Here is a 20,826-nt window from a genome sequence, read left to right as displayed (position 1 = left end):
GGGGCTCAGCCAATTAGGTGTCAGTCTCTTGATCTCAGCTCAGGTCTTGATTTCAGGGTCGTGAGTTCAAGCCCCGCACTGGAGCCTACTTAAAAAAAAAAAAAAAAAAAGGAACAAAAAGGATAGAGATAGGGAACAATGTTCCTGGGGAGAGACGGAAATGGTCTGGAAGGAGGCTCGCTTGTGTTTTATTGCCTCAAAACGGACTCCTGGGCAGAGGTCAGAGCCACACAGTGGGACCCCTTGGGGTCCTCATGGAGGTGACAGGGCCCTTGCTGGGGCACACATTGGCCCAAATCATTTGCTGCCGCTGCCCAGGGCCAATGACACTGAGGGTGAAGCTCACCGGCCTCCAGGAAGCCCATAGAACAAAACCGTCTTCCTAACAGTCCTCTAGGAGCCACTGCCCTTTCCAAATGCAAGTCAGGCCATATCCCTCCTTTCCTTGGCCCACCTCCTCCCGGGGTTCCCCATCACATTGAGTGAGATGCAAATGCCCCGCCAATTCTCTCGCCCCCCCCCTCCCCTCCTCCCTCTCCCCGCATGGCTCACCCGGCTCCAGCCACACAGGCCCACTCCTCACACGAGGCACGGTCCTGCCCCAGGGCCTTTGCACAGGCTATGCCTAATGCCTGGAGCCCCCTCCCAAATTTCCACATGGCTTAACTCTTGTCATTCTGATTTCACTCAAAAGCCCTCTTGAGGGACTCTCACCGTCCACTCCCCAACTGTTTTCACTTGTTCCCCGTCTTCCCCAGTGGACAGTGTAGCTCCTCCACGTATCCCTAGGCCCAGCGTGGAACGTGGCAGAGGTGTCAAAAGGCAGCGAGGCAATGTTGGAGCCTGACTCGGCCGGTCCCCACCCCGGGGTGGTGACAGCACCACGTGTGCACACAGGGCACGACATGCTCCACGCACGCCACACCCGCAAAGAGCCAGACCGCTGAGCCTCGCACAACGTGGGCTGGGATGGCGTGGGTCCACGTGTCCATGGACCGTTTACAGGACAGCCCTGTGATGGGCGCTGTCTTCCTGACGGGGAGTTCAGTACCTCTCTCACTTGCTTTAGGAACATGGCAGGCAACACAGGGGCCAATCGACTGCTCGTGTCACGGCTAAGGCTTCTGAACAGTGCAGACTCTGGCAAGTCCAACGTAGTCGGAGGGTTCTCGAGGGCGTGGGAGGTTGGCAGCCTCGCACCTGCATCAAGGTTCAACGGCACCCAAACCCTATACAGGAACCCCGTTCTCAAGATGAGACGTCCCTACAGCCACCGGCGCCTGAGAGGCGGGATGGCACACCCCAGCCGCGGGTACTGGAGGCTCGTTTTCCTGGTTCCAGCCAATGGAACTTTGTGGGTAAGAAGGAAACCTCTGCATATGTTAACACAGGAAGATGACAGGCCGGTTTTTCCTCCGAAACATGGGCAGTTTCGACCTGGTCCGGCTGGGGCCGAAGCCGCCCTCCAGCCCCAGGGGTGGGAGGGCAGCAGGGAAGGGAGACGGCCTGAGAAGACGTGGCTCTGACCCTGGGGCGGGGGGACCCAAGCGGCGCCGGCTCCAAGCCCAGCCCGCGCACCTTGGAGGGCCCTGCGCTCTGGGAACCCGGCCCCTGCCCTCCTCCCCGGGGTCCAGCCCATCCCTCTGCCTGCACCGCGCTGCCCTTGTCCTCCCCGCGGCGGCCACCAGAGGGCGCCCGTGAGCCCCCCCGCAGGTGGAGGGTCACACAGCTCACCTCTGGGTTTACCCACAGCCCGCCCAAACCGCGGCAACCCTGAGACCACGTGTGGTCCGTCCGTCCTCCCCCATACCCAGGAGTTAAGCTCCTGAGGACAGACCTTTCTTTGTTCTCGCTGAGTGTCTCGCAGAGCCGGACACATGGACGCTGTCAGCAGACTGACGGAACAGGGTGGCCCGAGTCGGGTAAGCCCCAGATCCGGGTCCTCCCTGTGGAGTGGGCAGCGGGAGCTCCCAGGCCTGGAGAAGAGACCTGGGCCCCATACACCCCCCCGAGTGACCCAGTGACCACACCCTGGCCACGACCTCCCTGCAGCCTGGTTTGGGGCTGGGGTGGGCCTGCACGGTGGGGGTGGCCTTTGCACAGCCCACTGCCCCCTATCCTGGGTGGAATATGTCCCCCCAAATCCACGTCCACTGCAACCTCAGCACGTGGCCTGATCTGGAAGGGGGGGTTCTGTGCAGGTGTGAGGAGCCGAGAGGGCTCCGTGCTGCAGGCAGGTGGGCCCTGAGGCCACGCCTGGGGTCCACGAAGAGCACGAGACACAAAGAACCCGCCTCCAGGACACGGAGGTGTGAACCACATAGCTACAAGTTCAGGAACCTGAGAAGCCAAGAGAGCCCCGCAGGAAGCAGCCTTGCCTGCACCGACCCCCAGACTTCTGGCCTCCAGCGCTGGGAGCACATCCACCCAGAGCTCGAAGGCACCCTGTCTGTGGTCCGTCTGCTCCAGGAAACACACGCACCCCACAGTCCCATGTGACGACGAGCTGGTTTGCACCCCCATCTGGCCGCTGGGGGGGGACGGTGAGACTGCCAGGCACGGCGGGGGTGGGAAGGGCCCCTCCAGGACTGTGAAACCCCTTGAGAGTAGGTACAGCCAAATCCTGAGCTCCAGCCCCCTGGACAGGACACGCGAGGCTGATCATTCGATATGGCTTTATTTTCTGATCGTCCAAGTGTGTCCCACAGCCAGCCTGGGCAGACGACCCGCCCCAGGGAGGACGGACACCCACCCGGCACCTGCATACGTGCGCAGGGGACAATAAGCCAACGCCGGTCCCCGCATCCTGCCCCCCCGAGGTGGCTAGGCTGGCTGGACACTCAGTAAACAGTCTCTGGGGGAAGACAGGCCACCCAGCAGGACAGAGAAGGGGGGACAGGCAGGAGAGCCCGTGACCCCCATGCCTGCCCCTCCCCAGGCCTGGGGAGCTTGGGAGGTTGAGACGGCGGCCCCGCCAGGGAGGGTCAGGCTTGGCGAAGGAAGGAGGCCCAAGAAGAAGGTGGGGACGCAGCCCCCAGGAGACCGTCCCCTCGCTGTCCCCTGCAGCGAGTGGCGAGCTGGCTTCGGGCTCAGGAGGGAGCTGGTCTCCCTGCTCCTTCACACCCTCTGTGAAGGCTTCCCTGGAAGCTAAGGCAGGTGCCCAGAGCCCCTCCCTCATCCCTCCCCTCCCCTCAGCACAGAACACCTAACGGATTATATTGCTAATGAATCGGCACGCCTGGATCTCCCTGAGATCGATCCCAGCAGCGCTAGACACCCCTTCCCTTCCAAGGAGCCTCATTTGTGGGGTGCAGGCCTGGGCCTTCCTCCCCAGGTCCCAGGTCCCGGAAGGGCAGCCCCATGGGGCCCATGTTGCATCTTCTCCAGCAAACGCTCTCCCTCGAACCCCAGCCTGGATGCCTCCCAGGACACGTGGGCAGCGGCTGCCCCAGAACACACCCTCCTTTCTATGGATGAGGAAACGGAGGCCCAGAGAGCCTGAGGTAAAGGGCGGAGGAATAGGAGGCCTCCTCTCTCCTGCACGGTGCCTCCTGCCCCATGGGCTCCAAAGGCACCCAGGTTCCTGGGGAACAGGCCCAAGCTCCCCGGGGCACAGCAGGGAGGGCGGAGCAGGTGGTGAGAAGCACATGTGAAGGTGAATGGCGCAGGGAGCTGGGCCGGGGAGGCCGCCGGGTCTTCAGGGCACCAGCGTCCATGGGGGCTCGAGGGAGACGCATTCCAAGGCCGCACTGAGGTGGCTGCCCTCAGTCCCAGCCAGGGTGGGGGGGGACACAAGGCTTCCGAGGGAGGGGCCAGAACCTGGGGACCCTTCTTCAGACGGGGAAGAGCATCCAAGTCACCAGGGGGGGTCAGGGTGGCGTGGCAGGCAGACCCGGGCCAGCGACGGCGGCCCCCTGCCCCTCAGCCTGCTGTCCCCACTCAGCATCGTGACCAAGAGGAGGGACGCGGAGGCCGCACCGGGGGCGTCTCCTCGGTCATCCCGTGGTCTGCGAGCCCTGAGGGCAGCGCCTCTGGGGCTGGGGGCTCATCCGCACGCTCGTCCCCAAGTCCGCGGCCCGGCCCCGGGCCCTCCGCCAAATGCTCCTCTGAGTGGTTCAAAGGACCAAAGAGAGAAAGAATCCCCCAAGTCCTCAAGAGCAACACAGAAAAGCTCTGTAATTCAGGGTTTCGGCCGCTGACCAGGGGTGGAGCCCTGCCCTCCTGCCAGCTGCGGAGCTGGGAGGGGCGGCAGGCAGGGGCTCGCCGCGCCGGCGACGGGCCTCGTCACTGTGTCTTGGCCTTCACGAGCAGTCTCTGAACTGTTTTGTACAGGAGGTCGAAGTGCTAGGGGCAGCGGGAGGGCTCGCGTGAGGTCAGGGTCACACTGGCCGCGAGGAAGGCCCGAGGGCCACCGTGGGGTCACGTGCTTCTAGGCAGGCTGGGGGGCCGAGGACTCACCTGGCCTGGTCGACCCCCCCGCCGAGGGGGCCCTGCCTCCCACCTGAGCCCCCACCTGCTCACCTGGACTGCCGTGTAGGCCATCCCGAGGTAGGCGCCGATGCAGACGGCCAGGAGCAGGTCGAAGATGGCGGGCTTGACCCTGAGGGGAAAGGGGGGATCGGCAGGGTCAGGGGAGGGCCGCGTCCCAGGGCACTACGGTTCCAATGCAGCACAGCTCACCTGTAGGCGTTCATCACCTGCTTCAGCTGGTCATAGAAGACAAACTCAGGGTCCCTGCGGAGAGAGCGCGTTCACCCGACAGCCGGGCCACATCCCCCGGACCCCAGAAACCAGACCACCCGCAGGTCCCACCGGCCCAGGAACGGGAGGGCCCATATGTGCGCACGAGACTGCCACTGACCCTCCTGGGGAAGGACTGGCCTTAGTGTGAAGTAACCTTTCCCCTGTTGCCTCTTTGGGTGTCAAATTGTACCCTAAAAATGAAATAGGGAGGGGGGCGCCTGGGTGGTTGTAAGTTGGGTGTCCAACTCTAGGTTTTGGCTCAGGTCATGATCTCAAGTCATGACATCAAGCCCCGCGTTGGGCTCTGCGCTCAGTGTGGAGTGTGCTTGAGATTCTCTCTCTCTCTCTCTCTCTCTCTCTGCCTTGCCCCTCCCCCGCCACACACAGGCACTCTCTTGCTCTCAAAATAAATAAAATCTTTAAAACGAAACAGGGTGACTCTAAGATTCTACTGGTCTGTAGAGCATTTCTACAGAAGGAAAATGATCATGGTCTGGCAATCAGAGACCCTGGCTCCACAGCTATGGGTCCACTCTGAGCCTCAGTTTCTTCTTCTGTCCAAGAACCTTGACTTCCAAGCAAACCACGAGTGGGGAGAAGGCAGACAGCCAGCGAGGGGCACCTAGCAGTGTGGAGATATCTCCTACCTGTGGACACCTGTAGGTTCCCCTCCTAACAAGGCCCTGCGGTGCTAGCTTGGCCCATGGTGGGAGGTGCATCCTGGGGCAGACGGGGAACCCCAGGCACAAGTCACCTGACACCGCAGAAACGGAAGGACCAGAGGGTGGGTGGGGGTATAGGGCTGCCCAATAAAACATCGGACGTTGGTCGTATGTGAATTTCAAACAAAAAAGAAATTGGCTCCTAGTATAAGTATATCCCAAACACTACATGAGATATACTTATGCTAAAAAAAAAAACCTCATTTACGTGGAATTCACGTTTAATTGAATACCCGTACTTTCTATTTACTGTTTTATCTTTTGTCCCCCTGCTTTTACTTGCCCAACCACGCTCCCGGTGTGGGAGACTCCAGAAGCGCCTGGTCTCTGGTGCGCCCGAGTCGGGCCATAGGACGCTCGCCACTGAGGCGACGGACTCACCGCTTGTCGGCCTTGATGTGGTGCGGCTTCACCTCCTTCAGGTAGCGGCTCAGGTAGTGCTCCAGCGTGCTGAGGAACGTGCCGTCCTTGTCCACCAGCTGGGCGGCCCGCGGCTGGTTGGTGAGCCAGTCCATCACTGAGTCCAGCTGCTCCTGCTGGATCTGCTGCGGGGGAGGGGCCAAGGTCACGGGAGCCCCCAGCCCCGCCGGCCCGACCCCCCCACCCAGCCCCACCTTACCATCTGCTCCGTGAAGACCGGCATGTCTGGGGGGGTTCCCTGTGGAGACAGGAGGGCCGGACCCTGAGTCTGACTGCCGGCTGGGGGCACCGGGGGCTGGGGTGAGGGCGGGACCTCACCTTCTCCGTCAGGTTGTAGATGACTCGGGTCAGGGCCTCCGCGATGAGCCTGGTGTTGCGGGTCAGAGTCTTGGAGTCGACCCGAGACCTTAGGGCAGAGGTGAACAAAACACACACAGGCCTCTAGAATCCACATCCGTTAAAATCTCCAAAAAAACACAATCGTGTTTCCAACAATAATAAAAGCAAGAAAAGCCGCGGCGTCCTCAGGGTGCCTGCCCGGCGTCTCCCTGGAAGGGCTGCATGGCTCCGGGCCGGTTTCCTCACCGCGGACGTGGGGGTGGCTGGGGGACCCGTGTCCACCATTGTCAAACGCAGAGCTGGGGTGCTGCCGCGTGGGGTGAACAGCGTTCCCCACATTCACTCCCACCCAGAACCTGGGAACGGGGCCTGAGTCGGAAGCAGGGTGTCTGCGAAAGTGGCCAGTAAAGGGGAGGTCGCACTGGAGGACGAGAGCCCTGCGTCGAATGGCGGATGTGTTCAGGCGAAGGGGGAGACGATCTGTGGCCACGGGGGCAAAGACTGGGGGGACCACAGGTCAAGGGACACAAGTACTGCTGGCGACACGCAGACCCGTCAGAGGGGCTCAGAGGCAAACCAGCGCTGACCGCTGACCACTGACCGCTAATCGACTCCCTGAAACACCCTTCTCCTGGTCCACGCCCCTCAGCTCTGGCACCACCTCCTCCAGGAAGCCTCCCTGATGCCCCAGGAACAGTCAACAGCCCTGCCCGCATATGCTCTCTCTCTGGGCCTTGCCTGTAGCCAGGCAGGGCCTCCTGAAGACCCAACCTCTCATCCCCCGGCAGACACACGGCCAGTAGCTGGGCTGGGCCCAAGGCTGGCCAATGAGTACACGTAGCCAGACTGTCCCAGGCCCATCTCCACGGCCACCATAAAACCCTGGCCCTGCGGAGAGCTGATACGCGACTGGGAAACACGGACGGGAAGTGAAGTCATACGCTGGCAGAAGCCAGAGGTGCCCACCGTCTTGACGAGAGGTAACGTGAGGAAGGAAGGGTGGGGAGGGCTCCCTGAGGAGGTTATGAGGAGACAGGGCACCACTCTCCAGGCCTCGGCACGGCTGTGCAAAGGCCCAGGGGCAGCAGCGGCAGCCTCTGAGCCGCAGGGCAGACCGTGGAGCTCGGCGTCTGAGGGTCCCATGTGGCGTCTGGCCAGGGGACCCCAAACCACTCACAGGTCCCCCCGTCCCTAATAAGGGGAGCTCAGGCCAGCAGCCCTCCCCACCATCCCCATTTCAGGTTCGTTCCCTCCAGGTGGCTGCGTCCACATCGCAGCCCGAGAGACCACCCGCGGCAGCAGCGGCCATACTCACCTCACGTCCATGATGCTGCTACGCTGGCCGTCGCGGTGGCTCTCCAGGTGGGAGAGGGTGAAGGCAGGCAGCCGGCGGAGGGCGAAGCGCTCGTGCTCCCAGGCCAGGATGTCCTCCGCCAGGTTGATCTTCTTGTGCACCATGGAGAACCGCACCTCCGGGAACTGGTGCGCGGCCACCTGTGCGCGGGGGCGCCGTCAGCGCGGCACTCCGCCCCGTGGTCCTGGCCGCTCCCGCCAGGCTCCGTGGAGGGGCCCCCCGCCCTGACTCAGCCAGCGGATGTTCACGCGGGGCCTCGACAGCCAGGAGGGTCCCGAGCCCCTCGCCGAACCCCCCCGCCCCCGAGGCCCCCGATCCCGGCGGGGCCCTTGGCTCGCGGTGACGCGGCCCTGGGGGGTCAAGCTGCGGGCAGGAAGGCACGTACCACCCCCAGCTCGCGCAGGAAGGCGTGCTGCAGCGTGCCCTCCCGCGGCGGCTTGGACACGTGCAGGTGCAGGCTGTCCCCCCGGCCCACGGTGTCCAGGCACAGCACGAAGGCCACGTTGTCCTGGAGCAGGCTGGAGTCTGCGGGGCAGCCAGGGCTGGTTGGGACGGGCAGGAAGCAAGGACCCCGGCCCCCCGGCCCCCCAGGGGCCGCTCACCTGTGTGGTCCAGGTTGTCCTCCAGCCAGCGCTTCGTTCCCTGGTAGTTGAACTTGCCCCCTCCAGAAGCGAAGAAGAGAAGGTTGTACCTGGGATGGGGGGAGCAGGGGTCAGCGATGAAAGAGGGTAAGCAGGACCCCAGAGAGCAGGTGGTCTCCCTGTCCCAGCACAGCTGACTCTCTGGGGGGTGGAGCCCCACCCCTGGGCCCACCCACTCGGTGCCAGGAGCTCCCCCAGCGTGACAACCACAAATGTCCTCCGACAGTACCGTCTGGCGTGTGGGATCCGGGTGGGGCTCAGCTCCTGGCGCACGGGGGTGGGGGGGCCTCGCTAGGAACCCCATTATTCCTGGGGTGTGCGCATCCCCCACACCCGGTGGCCCGACCCTCCCTGCAGCCCCTCCCGCGGGCCCTCGCGTACGCGGCGTGGGTGCGCTTGTACGTGTAGAGCCTGGAGAAGAGGCGCGCGAGCTCCAGCAGCACGGAGATGCCGCTCCCATTCGAGTCCGCACCGTGCGACAGCCACTGCGGGCAGGAGGGAGGCAAGGCCAGCGGTCAACCCCGGGTCCCGTCCGGCACCTCGCTGCCCCTACCATGGCAGCCGGAGCCAGGTCCGAGCAGCCCCCACCCTGCCTCTGGAACACACGTCCAGCTGGCATCGCCACTCCAGTGTAACCCCGAGGAGGATGGCGCCCTATGTCTGCAGGGCTGAGCCCCCAGGCACATTGGGCCCTTCCAGCTCTCCTGCTCACTCACCAACACTCTGCCCCATGCCCCAGAGCCTGGGGGGCCCCCTCTGTCTGGTCTTAGCACCTGCCCCAGGAGTGCAGCACACCACGCCACTGGGAGGGGGGTCAGCGCGGGCTCCCTCCACCACGGAAGCCCCCAACTCATCTGTATCCTACGATCTGAAGCAACATTGCTGACAGTGTGATAATTGGATCTTGCGACACTTGCGAGGCCACAGTCCATATGCCGACATGTCATGTATCGACAGTATTACAATTCAGGGGCAGAAGGCAACACAACGCTCAGGGAGGGAACCAGACACAGACACAGAAGGCCCCACGGTGTGTGAGTCCACGTGTGTGACACACCCAGAACAGGCTCCTCCACGGACGGGAAGGGGGCTCGTGGGGGTGGGGATGGCAGCTGATGGGGTCAGCTTTGGGGGCGATGGAATGTTCTGGAATTAGATAATCATGGTTGCACGACTGTGTGTTTCCTATGAAGACAGGCACCGTTTACGCTCTGGCGTTGAGCCCTGACTTCACCGTGCCGGGGGCTCTGAGAGCACGGCTCGGGGAGGCCGGCGGGCCTGAGACTTCCCTCCTCAGAGGCCGGCTCACAAGACTGGCCCTCTATGGCACCTGGAACCAGACTCTGGCCACCCTCTCTGGCGAGGGGCTCAGTCCCTGAACCATCCGTGCAGACACGGGGTTCGTGCTGAGCACCTGCTCCCCTCCCGGAGTCGGGGGTCCTGGCCCGAGCCGGACAGAGGAGACCGACCCCCGCAGAGAACCGGGCGCTGGGTCTCTGCCAGCCGCCTGGACACCACACCTCACACACGCGGTCCCGTCTCGTTTGGGGAACTAAGTGCGTCCTGTGGGGCACCCCGGGAGAGGACTCTGGAAGCTCGTGCCTGGCATCCCCACCCCCACGTCCTGAGCTCACGTTGCTTCCTGTTCTCTCTCTGTATAAACCACGGCCGTGGGGACGACCGTCTGCTGAGCCCTGGGGTCCTCCCGGCACATCCCGCCCCTGGGCCTGCTCCTGGGTTTGGACACAGACACCTGGTCTCCACCCCTGGCCTGGCCACCTATCTGCTGTGGACCCTGGCCACGAGACCCGCCTCAGATTAGCCTGTTTCTGCTTGACGAGGACACCCGCCCCCCAGGTCCTCCTGGGGCGTCAGAGGGCGCGTGCTGCGGCTCTGACCTCAGCCAGATGCTCCGTCCAAGCTGGGCCGGAGCAGCACTGGGAGGCGGATGCCCGTGTCCCTCCCCAAAGCACGTGCATACGTACAGGGGCTACTCCGAAGGCATCGTAGTGGGCCACGATGACGATGGTAGGAAGGTCTTCTCCACCCAGCCCCGTCAGCCGCCCCTGCAGAGAGAGAGTCTGTGAAGGGCCTGCTGGCTGGGGCCCCAACGGCCAGAAACAGCCCAGGCTGCCCTCACGGGCCAGGGCAGTATTTCTGGCTTTGTTGCCTCTGTCATGGACGATATGTGAACGAATGGCGTGGCCATGTGTCAATAAAACTTTACTTACAGAAAATCAAGAGGACCGCAGGGAGCGGAGCACAGCTCTGGCGTGCTGCCCCACCCAGAAACCCAGCCCATCCTTCACAGCTGGGCCCCAAGCCACCCGTGGGGCCGGCAGGAGAGCTCTGCTGATGAGGACAAGCAGCCAGTAAGGAACATGGCCACAGCCCAGGTCCCGGCGCCAACGCCCTGGCTGGAGTCTCATCACACATGAACTGGCGCTCGCTAAAGGCACGTGGGTGACAAATGAGAACGACCTCCATCTGCAATACCTTGGCCTCCACGCCTCCTGTCCGAGCGCTAGTGGCAGAGTGCAAAGGGGTCCCACATCGCGGCCCAGGGGTCCGTGCCAGCGCACGGCAGAGGCCCCATTTTCCTGACTCTCCCAACCAGAGGGTGAGCTCTCGAAGGCCTTGGCCGTGTCGGAGGGGAAGCAGCTGCTGGCAAGTCACCCGGGACCCAGGGCCACAGGCTGGGTGCGGACCCTGGGCCAAGACTGTGGACATGCCACTGCTCCTACAGGCTCGGGGCTCTTTCCCCGGCAGGCTGAGGCTAGCACTAGCTGTGTGGGCCGACGGGGGTCGGGGAGAGCAGAAGGCCAGCCAAGCACCCCCCACCCCGCCGCACGCAAACAACAGGGATGGCGAGGGCTCAAGGCTGTGCAGAAGTTTCCAGAAGCAAAGGCAGGGCAGCCAGGCTGGAAGGCTGAAACCGACCCCCCAGTGATGAGGAGGACCCGCTGGACCCTGGCTGGCTCCAGCTGGTATTGACCCACAGCAAACCAGACCAGCTGCTGCTCAGCCTGACCTCCGGGAGCCCAATTACAAGGACTCCGGGTACTGGCGGCTTTCTCTGCCCAAACTGCCAGGATCCCTCACACGATTTTAAGAAGCATGTTCCTCCTAGACTTTCACTGATCGCTTAGACGCTGCAGCGGCTTCTCCGCATCCTGGATCGGCCCGTCCAGCCCCACTGACCATCCCGCCCTGCGTCCTCCACCCAGTCTGTGCAGGGCAGCCCACTGCACCCAGAGCCGGGCACTGTCCTCACTGCTGCAGGCCCGTGGCTGGACGTCCCCGAGCAGCCCCACGTGCAGGACAGGGTGACTAGGGGACAGGACCCGCTGCCCCGGCACAGCCCTCCTCCCGCTGTGTCTAAAGTGCCGTCTGCTGCCCTCAGACCTTCCCCAACTCCCAGTGAGTTCTTCACGGAGGGGAGGGCATCTTGCTCCCTGCTGCCTCCTGCACATAGCGGGGCTCAGAAAGTTGCTCACGGAGAGGCAGACTCACTCAGTTCTGGAAGGGGAAGGGGTGGCTGCGAGCTTGGCTCCCCCTAATTCCCACCTGCACCTGCACACCGACACCAGGTGGGGGCAGAGTAGCCTAGCACCACCTGGTGCGAGCCACGGGGCCTGGAGCCGGCTCGTTCAGTGATGAGTGCTCGCTGAGGGCCTACTGTGCACCAGGCACCTGGTTAGGCTCCGAGGACACGGAAGAGGTCGCAATAAATGCAGTCCCAACGCCTCCAGCACTTGGGCTGATGGGAAAGAAACCGATGACACACAACTTCCAAACGGGTTGGGTGGGACCATCACTCAAGAGAAAGTGAAGCCAGGGACAGTCAAAGGTGAGGTCAAAGGTGCCAGCGCAGGCCTCCGGCTGCAGGTTAGAACCAACCTACGGCTTTCAGGCCCGAGCCCAGGCGCGTACAAAGGCCTTGCCTGGGGGGCTCCCGCAGGGGAGGCTGCCCCCCACTAGACTCGTGGCACACCGGTGCGCTGCAGGCTGGCGGGCTGCCACGGAGCACTCGGGCCCCGCAGGGCACGTGCCACGTTCGCGCGCCTCGCCCTGTGCCTTCATGGCCGGAGCCTCTGCGAGGGTCTCTCGGGCTGTCTCCGGGAAGACCTCCTCACTGGGATGGGGGACACAATGGACACGAGGACACCATGGAGCAGACACCCCCCACCTCACGGTTTCCCACTCCTAGCCCTCCCCGCCCCGGGTCCACGCCACTGCCGGAGCCTTGTGTCCCCCCACAGCTGCCAAGAGGGCTGACCCTCCGCACGGGGGAGAAGAGAGCAGCAGAGCCGGGGCCCAGACGCTTGCATATAGCACTGGAGGTGATTACAGGCCGAACTCTCTCACGTTTGGCTTGTTGCTTTAACTGGCTACTTCCACACCCGGAGCTCAGCTCCCTCCCATCTCAGCTGAGCTCTGAACAACAGGGGGTGTGTGGCTCCAGAAAGTTCTGAGGACTTCTGGGAAGGCAGCAGCGGAGGTCCTGCAATATGAGAAGGAGCAGCCACTGTGCGAGACAGAGCTCTCTGTGAGGCAGGGACAGCCAGTGCAAAGGCCCTGAGGCAGGGTGAGGAGACCAATGTGCGGCTGGGGCTGGTGATGGAAGACAGGAGATTTCACCCAATTTCCCTGTCGGAAGCTCCCTCCAGGGCAGGAGAGGTGGGGGTGAGCTCCGGGAGCCTGAGTGCCTCCCACCCCCGGTCCCAGTGTGGCAGACAGGGCCGGGCACTCACCTCCACACTGGTGATGAGCCAGTCGCTCACGGCCTTGCTCTGGACCCCGCTGGTGACCATCTGGAAGCCATTGGCCGTGGCGGTATGGAGCAGCACTGCGGACGGGTGGGGGAGGTCAGCCTGAGTCCCTTGGGCTCCCGGGCCCGAGCTGGCCTCCCTGTGGCCCCCACACCCCGGACGGCAGAAGTTCGGTCTAAGCCCAGCTACGTGCAGAAGTGACCCTGTGACCTGGAGCACAACGTAGAGCCCGGGCACGGGGAAGAGCCCGGCGTGCAGAGCGAGAGCGGCTGAGACTGCCACCCAGCCTGAGGCTGGCGGGGAGACGCTGCGCCAGCCTCCTGCTACGCCAACCACTTCCACGGGGGCGATCGGAAGGTCAGGTGGGTCTTTTCTGGGACGTTTCTTCGACTACTGCTAGCTCATTCTCCATAGCCACCTGCCCCTGCACCAAGCTCGTGGACGTCCCCGTCCACGGGGCAGAGAAACCTGTGTCCTCCTCTCCCCAGGGATGCTGCTGCCCCACCCGACGGGCTCAAGCACGATGGTGACGCTGAGTGTCGTCGGCAGGTGGAACAGACAAAACCCAACAGATGCCCACACGTTCCATAAACTGTCCAGAGGCTGGCTGGGAAACCCCTCCCTCCAAATTAGCGGTCCTCCAGCCACCGTTTGCGTGTGATCAGCGGTGGGCTGGCGTGGGGGCTGCAAAATGCAGAGTCCTGGCCTCGACCCAGAGACGCTGGCGCGGCAGGCCGGGGGTAGGGCCCGCTAACGCTCACTGCTGGGTGCCACGCCACGTGCTCACAGACAGACAGGGCTCCGGAAACGGCCTGGTGAGGCCACAGCCTCGGCGGGGACGGACCCCAGGTGCCAGCCCCACTCCTGCAGCCCAAGCCCACCTTCGGCAGCCGACGCGGAGCCCTGGGCGGCGGACGCAGCCTGCGTCTGCTCATAGATGGAGAGCAGGGCCTCGTCCTCCACAGCAAAGTACACGGGGACGACGGTCTCCATGGCCAGCATCTCAGGCTCGGTCTCCATGAATTGCTGTGGAAGAGACATAGGTTTAGGGGGCTTCTAGCCTGGGGGGGGGCAGGGGCTACAGGCACGGCTCCTCCGAGGTTGGCTAACAAGGCTGGATCACGCCAAAACGAGGATGACACGGGGAATGGGGGATGAGGGTATCAGCAGGACAAGGACGGAGGGACGGGTGAGGGTGGCAATGCCCATGGGGCCCCCAGGCGGTACCCATCAGGGAGGAAGCGGGTTGGGGGGCCAGCCAGGTCTGGGGTCACCATGGGCTGCTCCCAGCCCCACTGGACACCACACCCTCTGCTGTGAGTGGGCGGCAGATGCTGGCACCCCGGTCTGATGGCCGGGCCCCCCCACACAGCGGGCACCGAGCTGGCACCGCCCCACCCCTGCTCCTGGTCTGCAGAAGCACCTTCATCCGAGGCGTCTCACGGGCCCCATCAGACCCCCCAACTCGGCACTGTGGACGTCGGGCAGGTCACTCTGTGGGCGTCCTGGGCGCTGGGGGAGCTGAGCAGCGTTCCCAGCCCTGCCCTCTGGATGCCAGGAGCTCCCCAATCCTCATGAGCACATGTGCCCAGACACGGCCCAGTGCCCCTGGGTGGGAGGGGGCAATAACGAAGGCAGACGGGCACCATCCCGCCTCCTGAAGGGCAGAGGGCACAGGAGTGTGAAGCACCTGCCCAAGGCCACCCAGCGGACTCCAAACCCAGCGCTCTTTCCTCTGCGGAAGGTGACGGTGGAGACTCACCCGGATGACGTCCTGGGGCACAGCGGCCATGGCTCGCGGCAGGATGATGACCACGGCGCCGGCCGACTGCCGCAGGGCCTTCTGGTACTGCTCGTAGGAGAAGTCCAGCAGCCGCATGAGGACACAGCGACGGCTCAGCACGTCCGCGTCGATGGTGCGGGCCTCCGTGTTGAGCACTGCGTTCCGAGTGCCTGCAGGAGGGCAGGGAGAGCCTCCCTCAGTGGGGCACAGGGACCCCCAACGGGAGACAACCCACACTCCCCGTCACTGGGCCCCCCGGGGCAAGACCACGTCTGCAAGGCCAGCCCCTCACTCCCCACCGGTGCAGTGCCCACTCCAACCCTGGTGAGTCACGACCCCCCTCCCTGGACCCCGTGGGGGGCTGAGCAGCGTTCCCCACCCGCTCGGTGCCACCAGGAGCTCTCCCAGTCACGACAACCACAGATGTCCCCAGATATGGCCCAGCGTCCCCTGGGACAGGATCACCCCCGTTGGGAGCCCCTGCCCTGCATCCACCTCCCACCTCTCTGCGAAGAGCTGAAGAAAGCTCCAGAAAACCAGGGAGAGGGCTGGAGCCAGCGTTCCAGGCAAGTGTCCGCCCCCCCCCCCCGAGGAGAGGCAGTGGGTCAGAACCAGGGCGGCACAGACAGCTTTTCAAAGGCCAGTGGGGGTCTCCCCCAGACACAGGGCACCCGAGCCCTGACGTTAAATGCAGGACCGAGGAGCAGTGCTACTATCCACGTCACTTCGCACAGGCACTGGCGCGTGGCAGGCCCTCAGGGGCCATCTGTCCCCGTGCACTGCTGAGAAAGGGGGCTCAGGCAGCTCCCAGGGTCATGGCACTCAACTGGGATGTGACCAGAAATCCCAGGTTTACATCCAAGCACCCAAATGGCAAAGGTAAGCAATGATTCCAGACGTTTCAAAAGCCGCAGGACGACCCAGCATGCAGAAAACAAGCAAGCCACGTTGCACGTCGGGGCTGGACGGGCCCCCCCTCTACCGCCCCGGGGTTCCAATTTGGGACGGAGACAGTGAGCGCTCAAAACAGAGACGCAGGGAAGTATTCTGGTCTGGCTTCCTGAGGGAAGCCCGGCCTGGCAGTCCTGGAGGTCAATGCTGCAGGGGGAGGCATCGCCCGTCCACACAGATGAGGACCTATGCTAGACCGCCAGGGCCCCCGCCTCCGCTTTCCAGGAAGGTGCTGTCTGGGAAAGCAGGCAGGTGGGAGAAGGCTGACTTCCAAGGGAGCATTCTGTGGGGCTGGGCAGGGGAAGGGGACAGTGTCCCAGGTGGAAGGGGAAGGCCATCTCAGGAGCAGGGGGCCTGTGACCAAGGAGCAAGGGCAGGCTACGGGCTCCAGCACTGGAGGGGGTGCTCCCTGCCCCCACCCCTCCAACCCTCCAGGCCCCTTTTCTCTGATTTAGGGCACCACTGTGGGAGCCCCAGGAGGGCTGGGCAGGGAGAGGGCAGCAAGACCTTCAGGACGTCCTTGAAGCTCTCGGAATGCCGGGAAGGCCCCTCCCCCCTGCCCCACCTGTCCTGCTCCCTCTGTCTCCCAGGGGCCCTCCAAATCAGCTCGGGGAGGAGACACCTGTGGAGCCTACTGTGTGCATCCTGGGGCCTGGTGCCCCTGCAGGGCCAGAATCGGGACTCCACTTTCCAGAGCGAGGAACCCAGAGAAAGGAAAGGGAGAGAGCAGAGCTGGGTGGACGCGGGCCCCCCAGGGCAGAGTCCCTCTCGTGCTGATGGAGAGCTGGAGCCGGTGCTGGGTCTGGACAGGAAGAGGTCAGGCTTGGCAGACGCCACAGAGGTGGGCGCTGGACACCCAGACAGAAGTGACCGGTTCCCACAACAGGACCAGACCTGAGCACTGGTGGCAAACTGCTCCATCACGGGCCGTCAGGTCAACCCTGCCACTTTGTTGGTCACACTGGTTCTGTCTCAACTACTCAGTTCTGCTGCCAGAGACGCAGGCCAACCAGTGGGAGGGACCGAGTGCCAGTAAAACTTTATTCACGACAATGGGTGGACGAGGCTGACATGGACGCTGGAGGGCTAACGGACCCACCTCCTGGGGCCTTGTGCTACCCCGGGGGATCAAGTGAGACAGGGACGAGCGGCTGCTTAATGCAGCAAAGGCCCACAGCAAGCGGCACCCCAGGAGGGCCAGAGTCTGCCTGGCAGGAGGGGTGAGGCCACACCCCACAGCCTTGTACCTAGTGGATTACCCTCAGCCCCGCTCACACTTCAGCACAACGAGCACACGCCTTTCCTTCCCAGCAGCCAGTCAGCCACATTTCTCAAGAGGAGTGACAGGAAGTTAGGAAAGCAGAGAGACCCAGAGCAAGGGTTGCACCAGGAGGAGGGGAGCCTGCAGGCATGGAGAGGGCGCTTAAGACACTGGGGAGACGGCAATCCGCAATGACCCGGCAGAGTGGCTCTCGATGACACCGGCCGGGAGAGGCCCAGGGCCCCTCCAGCTGCACCAGAACCAGCCCTGCCAGGGGCCTCGCCTCCAACCACCCACTTCCCCCCACCAGCACCTGCACCCCCTCCAGCTTCTCCCCAGGTGAATGCGCCTGCTGGGACCGGCAGGGGCCTGCAGGTGTGTGAGCTGCCCACGTGGGCCTCACCCAAACTTCAAGAGCCGGGCCACAAGCAGCTCTTGGCTGAGGCAGGTGGGCCCCCCGCAGGTGGGCCCCCCTGTGCTCACCCCCAGAGCCCCAGGTCTTCACAGATACTATGTGCGAGGCAGGCAGCATCTGGAATTCTCACTAGGAGCAACAGAGCTGGGGGTGTGTAGGCGAACATGTCAAGTCACAGAAAGGAATGGGAGGGAATCCCAGGCTTCGGGACAGCGGACTCAGGGAAGGGCGGAAGAGGAAGAGAAAGCAGTATGGAAACCAACTCGGGATCCTGAGAAACGGGTCATCTCAAGTCCTGGGACCCGGCGTTGCGAGGGCAGAGTCCTCCTGGAAACCAACGAAAGCTGGAGACCAGGCCGGCAGCCACCAGCCACACTTGGCTCTTTCCATTTGTTACGACCGTACAACACTCACAGTCCCCCTTCTGCCTTGCCCAAGCCACGGCTCGAGTGCCCAGCGGCCACCTGTGGCTGCCCGCTCCCGTGATGGCACACATCCACCATCACAAAAAGTTCCACCCGACAGCGCTGGTAAACCCCCTTCCCCCAGGAGAACCTAAACATTCCACAAAAACGTGCCCACGACATCGGGGGCTCCTGGTCTTCCCTCCCACCCCTCCAGACCCTGGGCCCTCGGGCTTAAGAGCATCGCTCTCCCACGGTCTGCCCCCTTGCCACCGCGGGCACGCAAGACCGGGTGGTTCTCTGTGGGGGGCGTCCTGGGCGCTGTGCAGTGATGACTGGCATCCCCAGCTCCCACTCACTCGATGCCAGACCCCCCCCCTTGTGATAACCACGAAGTCATCACCCAATGACCCCTGGGTTGACAACCACTGCTCTAAACAGCAACAACCTAACTTTGGGGTGAGGAGGGATCTGAGGGGAAGTCGACGTGTCTCCAGGGACTGGGACTCCCACTTGGCTGGGGGTCCACGGGGCTCAGGCACAGCCTGAGATGTTCTAACAGGAGGGCCAGTCCGAGAGCAGACGGGCTCAGAGCTGAGGAGAACTAGAACCGCGGAGGGAGCCTTTCTGCAGAGGACAGACTGCCTCGCAGGGACCTAAGGCACCAAGCTGGAAGAAAAGCCAGACAGCACCAGATACAGCTGTAGGCGGGCAGAGATGAGAGCATTTAGAATTCAGGCTTGGGGGCTGGGATCAGGACCCTGACAGGAGAAGGGGCAGGAGGGGCAGCAAAGGAGCTGTGCTGGATCCAGGCCCAGGAGGTCTGAGAGAGGATGGAGCAGAGGCCAGAGACAATCAAGGATTCCTGGGGAGAGGCAGCAAACCCCACCCCTGGGGACGGGAGGCTGGGCCCAGGGGGTGGATGTGCACCAAAGGAAGGGACAACACACAGCGTCCAAGGGATCCCCAGAAGCCCACAGAGACTGAAATGGGGGGGGGTGCTTGGGTAAGGAATCTGAGGAGCCTGGCTTGTGAGCTGAGCCCAGAGAGCGGAGAGCCCAGAGAGGTGGGCCTTGACGTGAGGCCAGGCCTGGGTTAGTGATCAGAGCTCCTGAGCCCCGAGGGAAGCAGAACACTGGCACTGAACAAAAACCACTGGGGTAGCTGTGGGGGCTGAGGGTCAGGGCTGGCTGGAACTGCCCATCTGGTGCCTCGGGCTGGCAGAAACCAAGCAAGGAGTCTTGCTTCCAAGTCAGCTCCCAAAGTGAGAGCTCTGGACGCAGGGGCATGACCCTGCGGATCATGAGGATGGGCGGCCGGGGAAGGGGGCCTGGGCAGTGCGACTCTGGCCCGGCTGAGAATGAGAGAGAGGGGACCCAGGCAGGGGTCCAGAAGCAGAGGGAGCTTGGCCTGCGGGTCGGAGCTACGGGTTGTGGGGCACGCTGCCCTTGTCCGGGGCCAGGGGCTGGGGGAGCCAGCACTGAAGGTTCCGGGGGCACTGGACACCGAGAGCTGGGGGCGTCGCAGGGGTGCAGGCATGCAGGCTCTGACTTGTCTGAGGCTTGGCTACGGGTCTGGGGGGCTCAGCGGGGTCTGCGCCCAGGACTGCAGCTGGACAGGCCGGCGCGGCGGGTCCCGGGGCTCGGGGGAGACCGGGGGAAACCGGGGGAGGCGGGGTACACGCACCGTAAGGCTGCCCCTGCAGGTCGTACTGCTGCATGCGGTAGACGGTGAACTCGTGCGCCGCGTCGGCGGCGGGCAGCGGCGGCGCCACGAGCAGCAGCACGGCGGGCAGGAAGACGATGAAGCCGAGCGGCAGGCACGACGCCTTCAGCATGTTCTCCAGCACCTCGCCCGCTTCTTCCAGCATCCTGGCCGGCGGCGGGGCCGCGCGGGGCGGACGGGGACGGGGACGGGGACGGCGGTGGCAGCGGCGGCGGCTCCCGCGGACTCACCTCAGCATGGGTAGCCGCCGGGGTCCTGCGGGCGCCGCACCGGGCAGCCCGCGCTCGCTCCGGGGTCCTGCGGGCACCGCCACGGGCCGCCCGGCCCGCCGCGCTGCCTCTGGGGAGTTGTAGTCCTCCTGGCGCGCGCAGAGCCTCCTGGGAGTAGTAGGCCCGCTCTGTTACTTCCCAGCGGAGGGCGCTGTGATGGAATGTATGGCTAGACCTGAGGATGAAGTTTCACGTTATACGCGAGTCAGAAAAATACGGAGACTTTAAGGCAACTGTTTGCAGTGGAACTTTCCCAAACGCAGTCTTTGTGGCGGGAGGAGGGGGGAGGCGAGAGGCAGGGGCAGGACGTGACCTTGCGACCCGGAAGGAAGTTGGAATGAGAGCCGAGAGGGGCCCTCCTGGTGCGCGCAATCTCCTGGGAATTGTAGTCCTGGTACACGGGCACGAGGGCTCATGGGAGCTGTAGTCTTCCTGGCAGAAGTCAGAAAAATCCGCTTAAAACTCCCAAGGGACGTAGATGCTAAACTCCGCGAGGGCAAAGACTTTTGTCTGCTTCCTGCGTTGATGTATCCCCAGAACCCAGTGCAAGGCCTGGCACACAGTGGGTGGGTTATATCGTTTTGGGATGAATGAATGAAAGAAGAATAAAATTATCATGATAGAAGTTTCCTAAAGGGATGGCGCAATGGGTTATGGGACTTGTGGTCTGGAGCCTGGAGTTTGTGAAGGGGTTGGTGATAGGCTTATTTATAGCTAAGGCTTATTCATATTTGGGGCATTCTTATAGTGAAAAATAAATTTCGCTATTCATCAGGAAAGCAAATCTAATGGGGTGTCCCAAATTTGTATCTTCCTTTTTTTTTTTTTTTTAAAGATTTTATTTATTCGGGGCGCCTGGGGGGCACAGCGGTTAAGCATCTGCCTTCGGCTCAGGGCGTGATCCCGCCGTTCTGAGATCGAGTCCCACATCAGGCTCTTTTGCTAGGAGCCTGCTTCTTCCTCTCCCACTCCCCCTGCTTGTGTTCCCTCTCTCACTGGCTGTCTCTATCTCTGTCGAATAAATAAA

At 63.4% G+C, this 20,826-nt stretch overlaps 1 protein-coding gene across 2 annotated transcripts; it reads right to left on the bottom strand.

The window, feature by feature from the left end:
• Positions 1-2,658: 2,658 nt before the first annotated feature.
• NCLN (nicalin) lies at positions 2,659-19,816 on the bottom strand. 2 transcript variants are annotated; one of them, XM_034657468.1, is made up of 15 exons: positions 19,492-19,816; positions 14,754-14,944; positions 13,873-14,017; positions 12,974-13,068; positions 10,205-10,285; positions 8,601-8,704; positions 8,181-8,269; positions 7,964-8,103; positions 7,540-7,718; positions 6,204-6,291; positions 6,085-6,123; positions 5,847-6,007; positions 4,681-4,734; positions 4,522-4,600; positions 2,659-4,344 (listed from the first exon to the last, which is right to left on the bottom strand). In XM_034657468.1, exons 1-15 carry the CDS (start codon positions 19,673-19,675, stop codon positions 4,285-4,287), a joined length of 1,689 nt encoding a protein of 562 aa, XP_034513359.1. In that variant the 5' UTR covers positions 19,676-19,816; the 3' UTR covers positions 2,659-4,284. The 2 variants fall into 2 exon arrangements, with proteins under 2 accessions (XP_034513359.1, XP_034513358.1); XM_034657467.1 differs by having other exon boundaries at positions 5,847-6,010; positions 19,492-19,815.
• Positions 19,817-20,826: the final 1,010 nt, after the last annotated feature.

This window comes from Ailuropoda melanoleuca, chromosome 4 (genome assembly GCF_002007445.2).
Source record: "Ailuropoda melanoleuca isolate Jingjing chromosome 4, ASM200744v2, whole genome shotgun sequence".
In the NCBI taxonomy this organism is placed as follows: Eukaryota; Metazoa; Chordata; class Mammalia; order Carnivora; family Ursidae; genus Ailuropoda; species Ailuropoda melanoleuca.
This window is presented reverse-complemented; position numbering and strand designations above follow the sequence as displayed.

Coding starts and splice junctions, on each gene's coding strand:
- NCLN (XM_034657467.1), bottom strand. CDS start 19,675: ATGCTGGAAGAAGCGGGCGAGGTGCTGGAGAACATGCTGAAGGCGTCG. Junction 6,292..7,539: donor AGCAGCATCATGGACGTGAG/GTGAGTATGGCC, acceptor CTCTGCCCTAAG/GTCTCGGGTCGACTCCAAGA. Junction 4,601..4,680: donor CAGGTGATGAACGCCTACAG/GTGAGCTGTGCT, acceptor CTTTCCCCTCAG/GGTCAAGCCCGCCATCTTCG.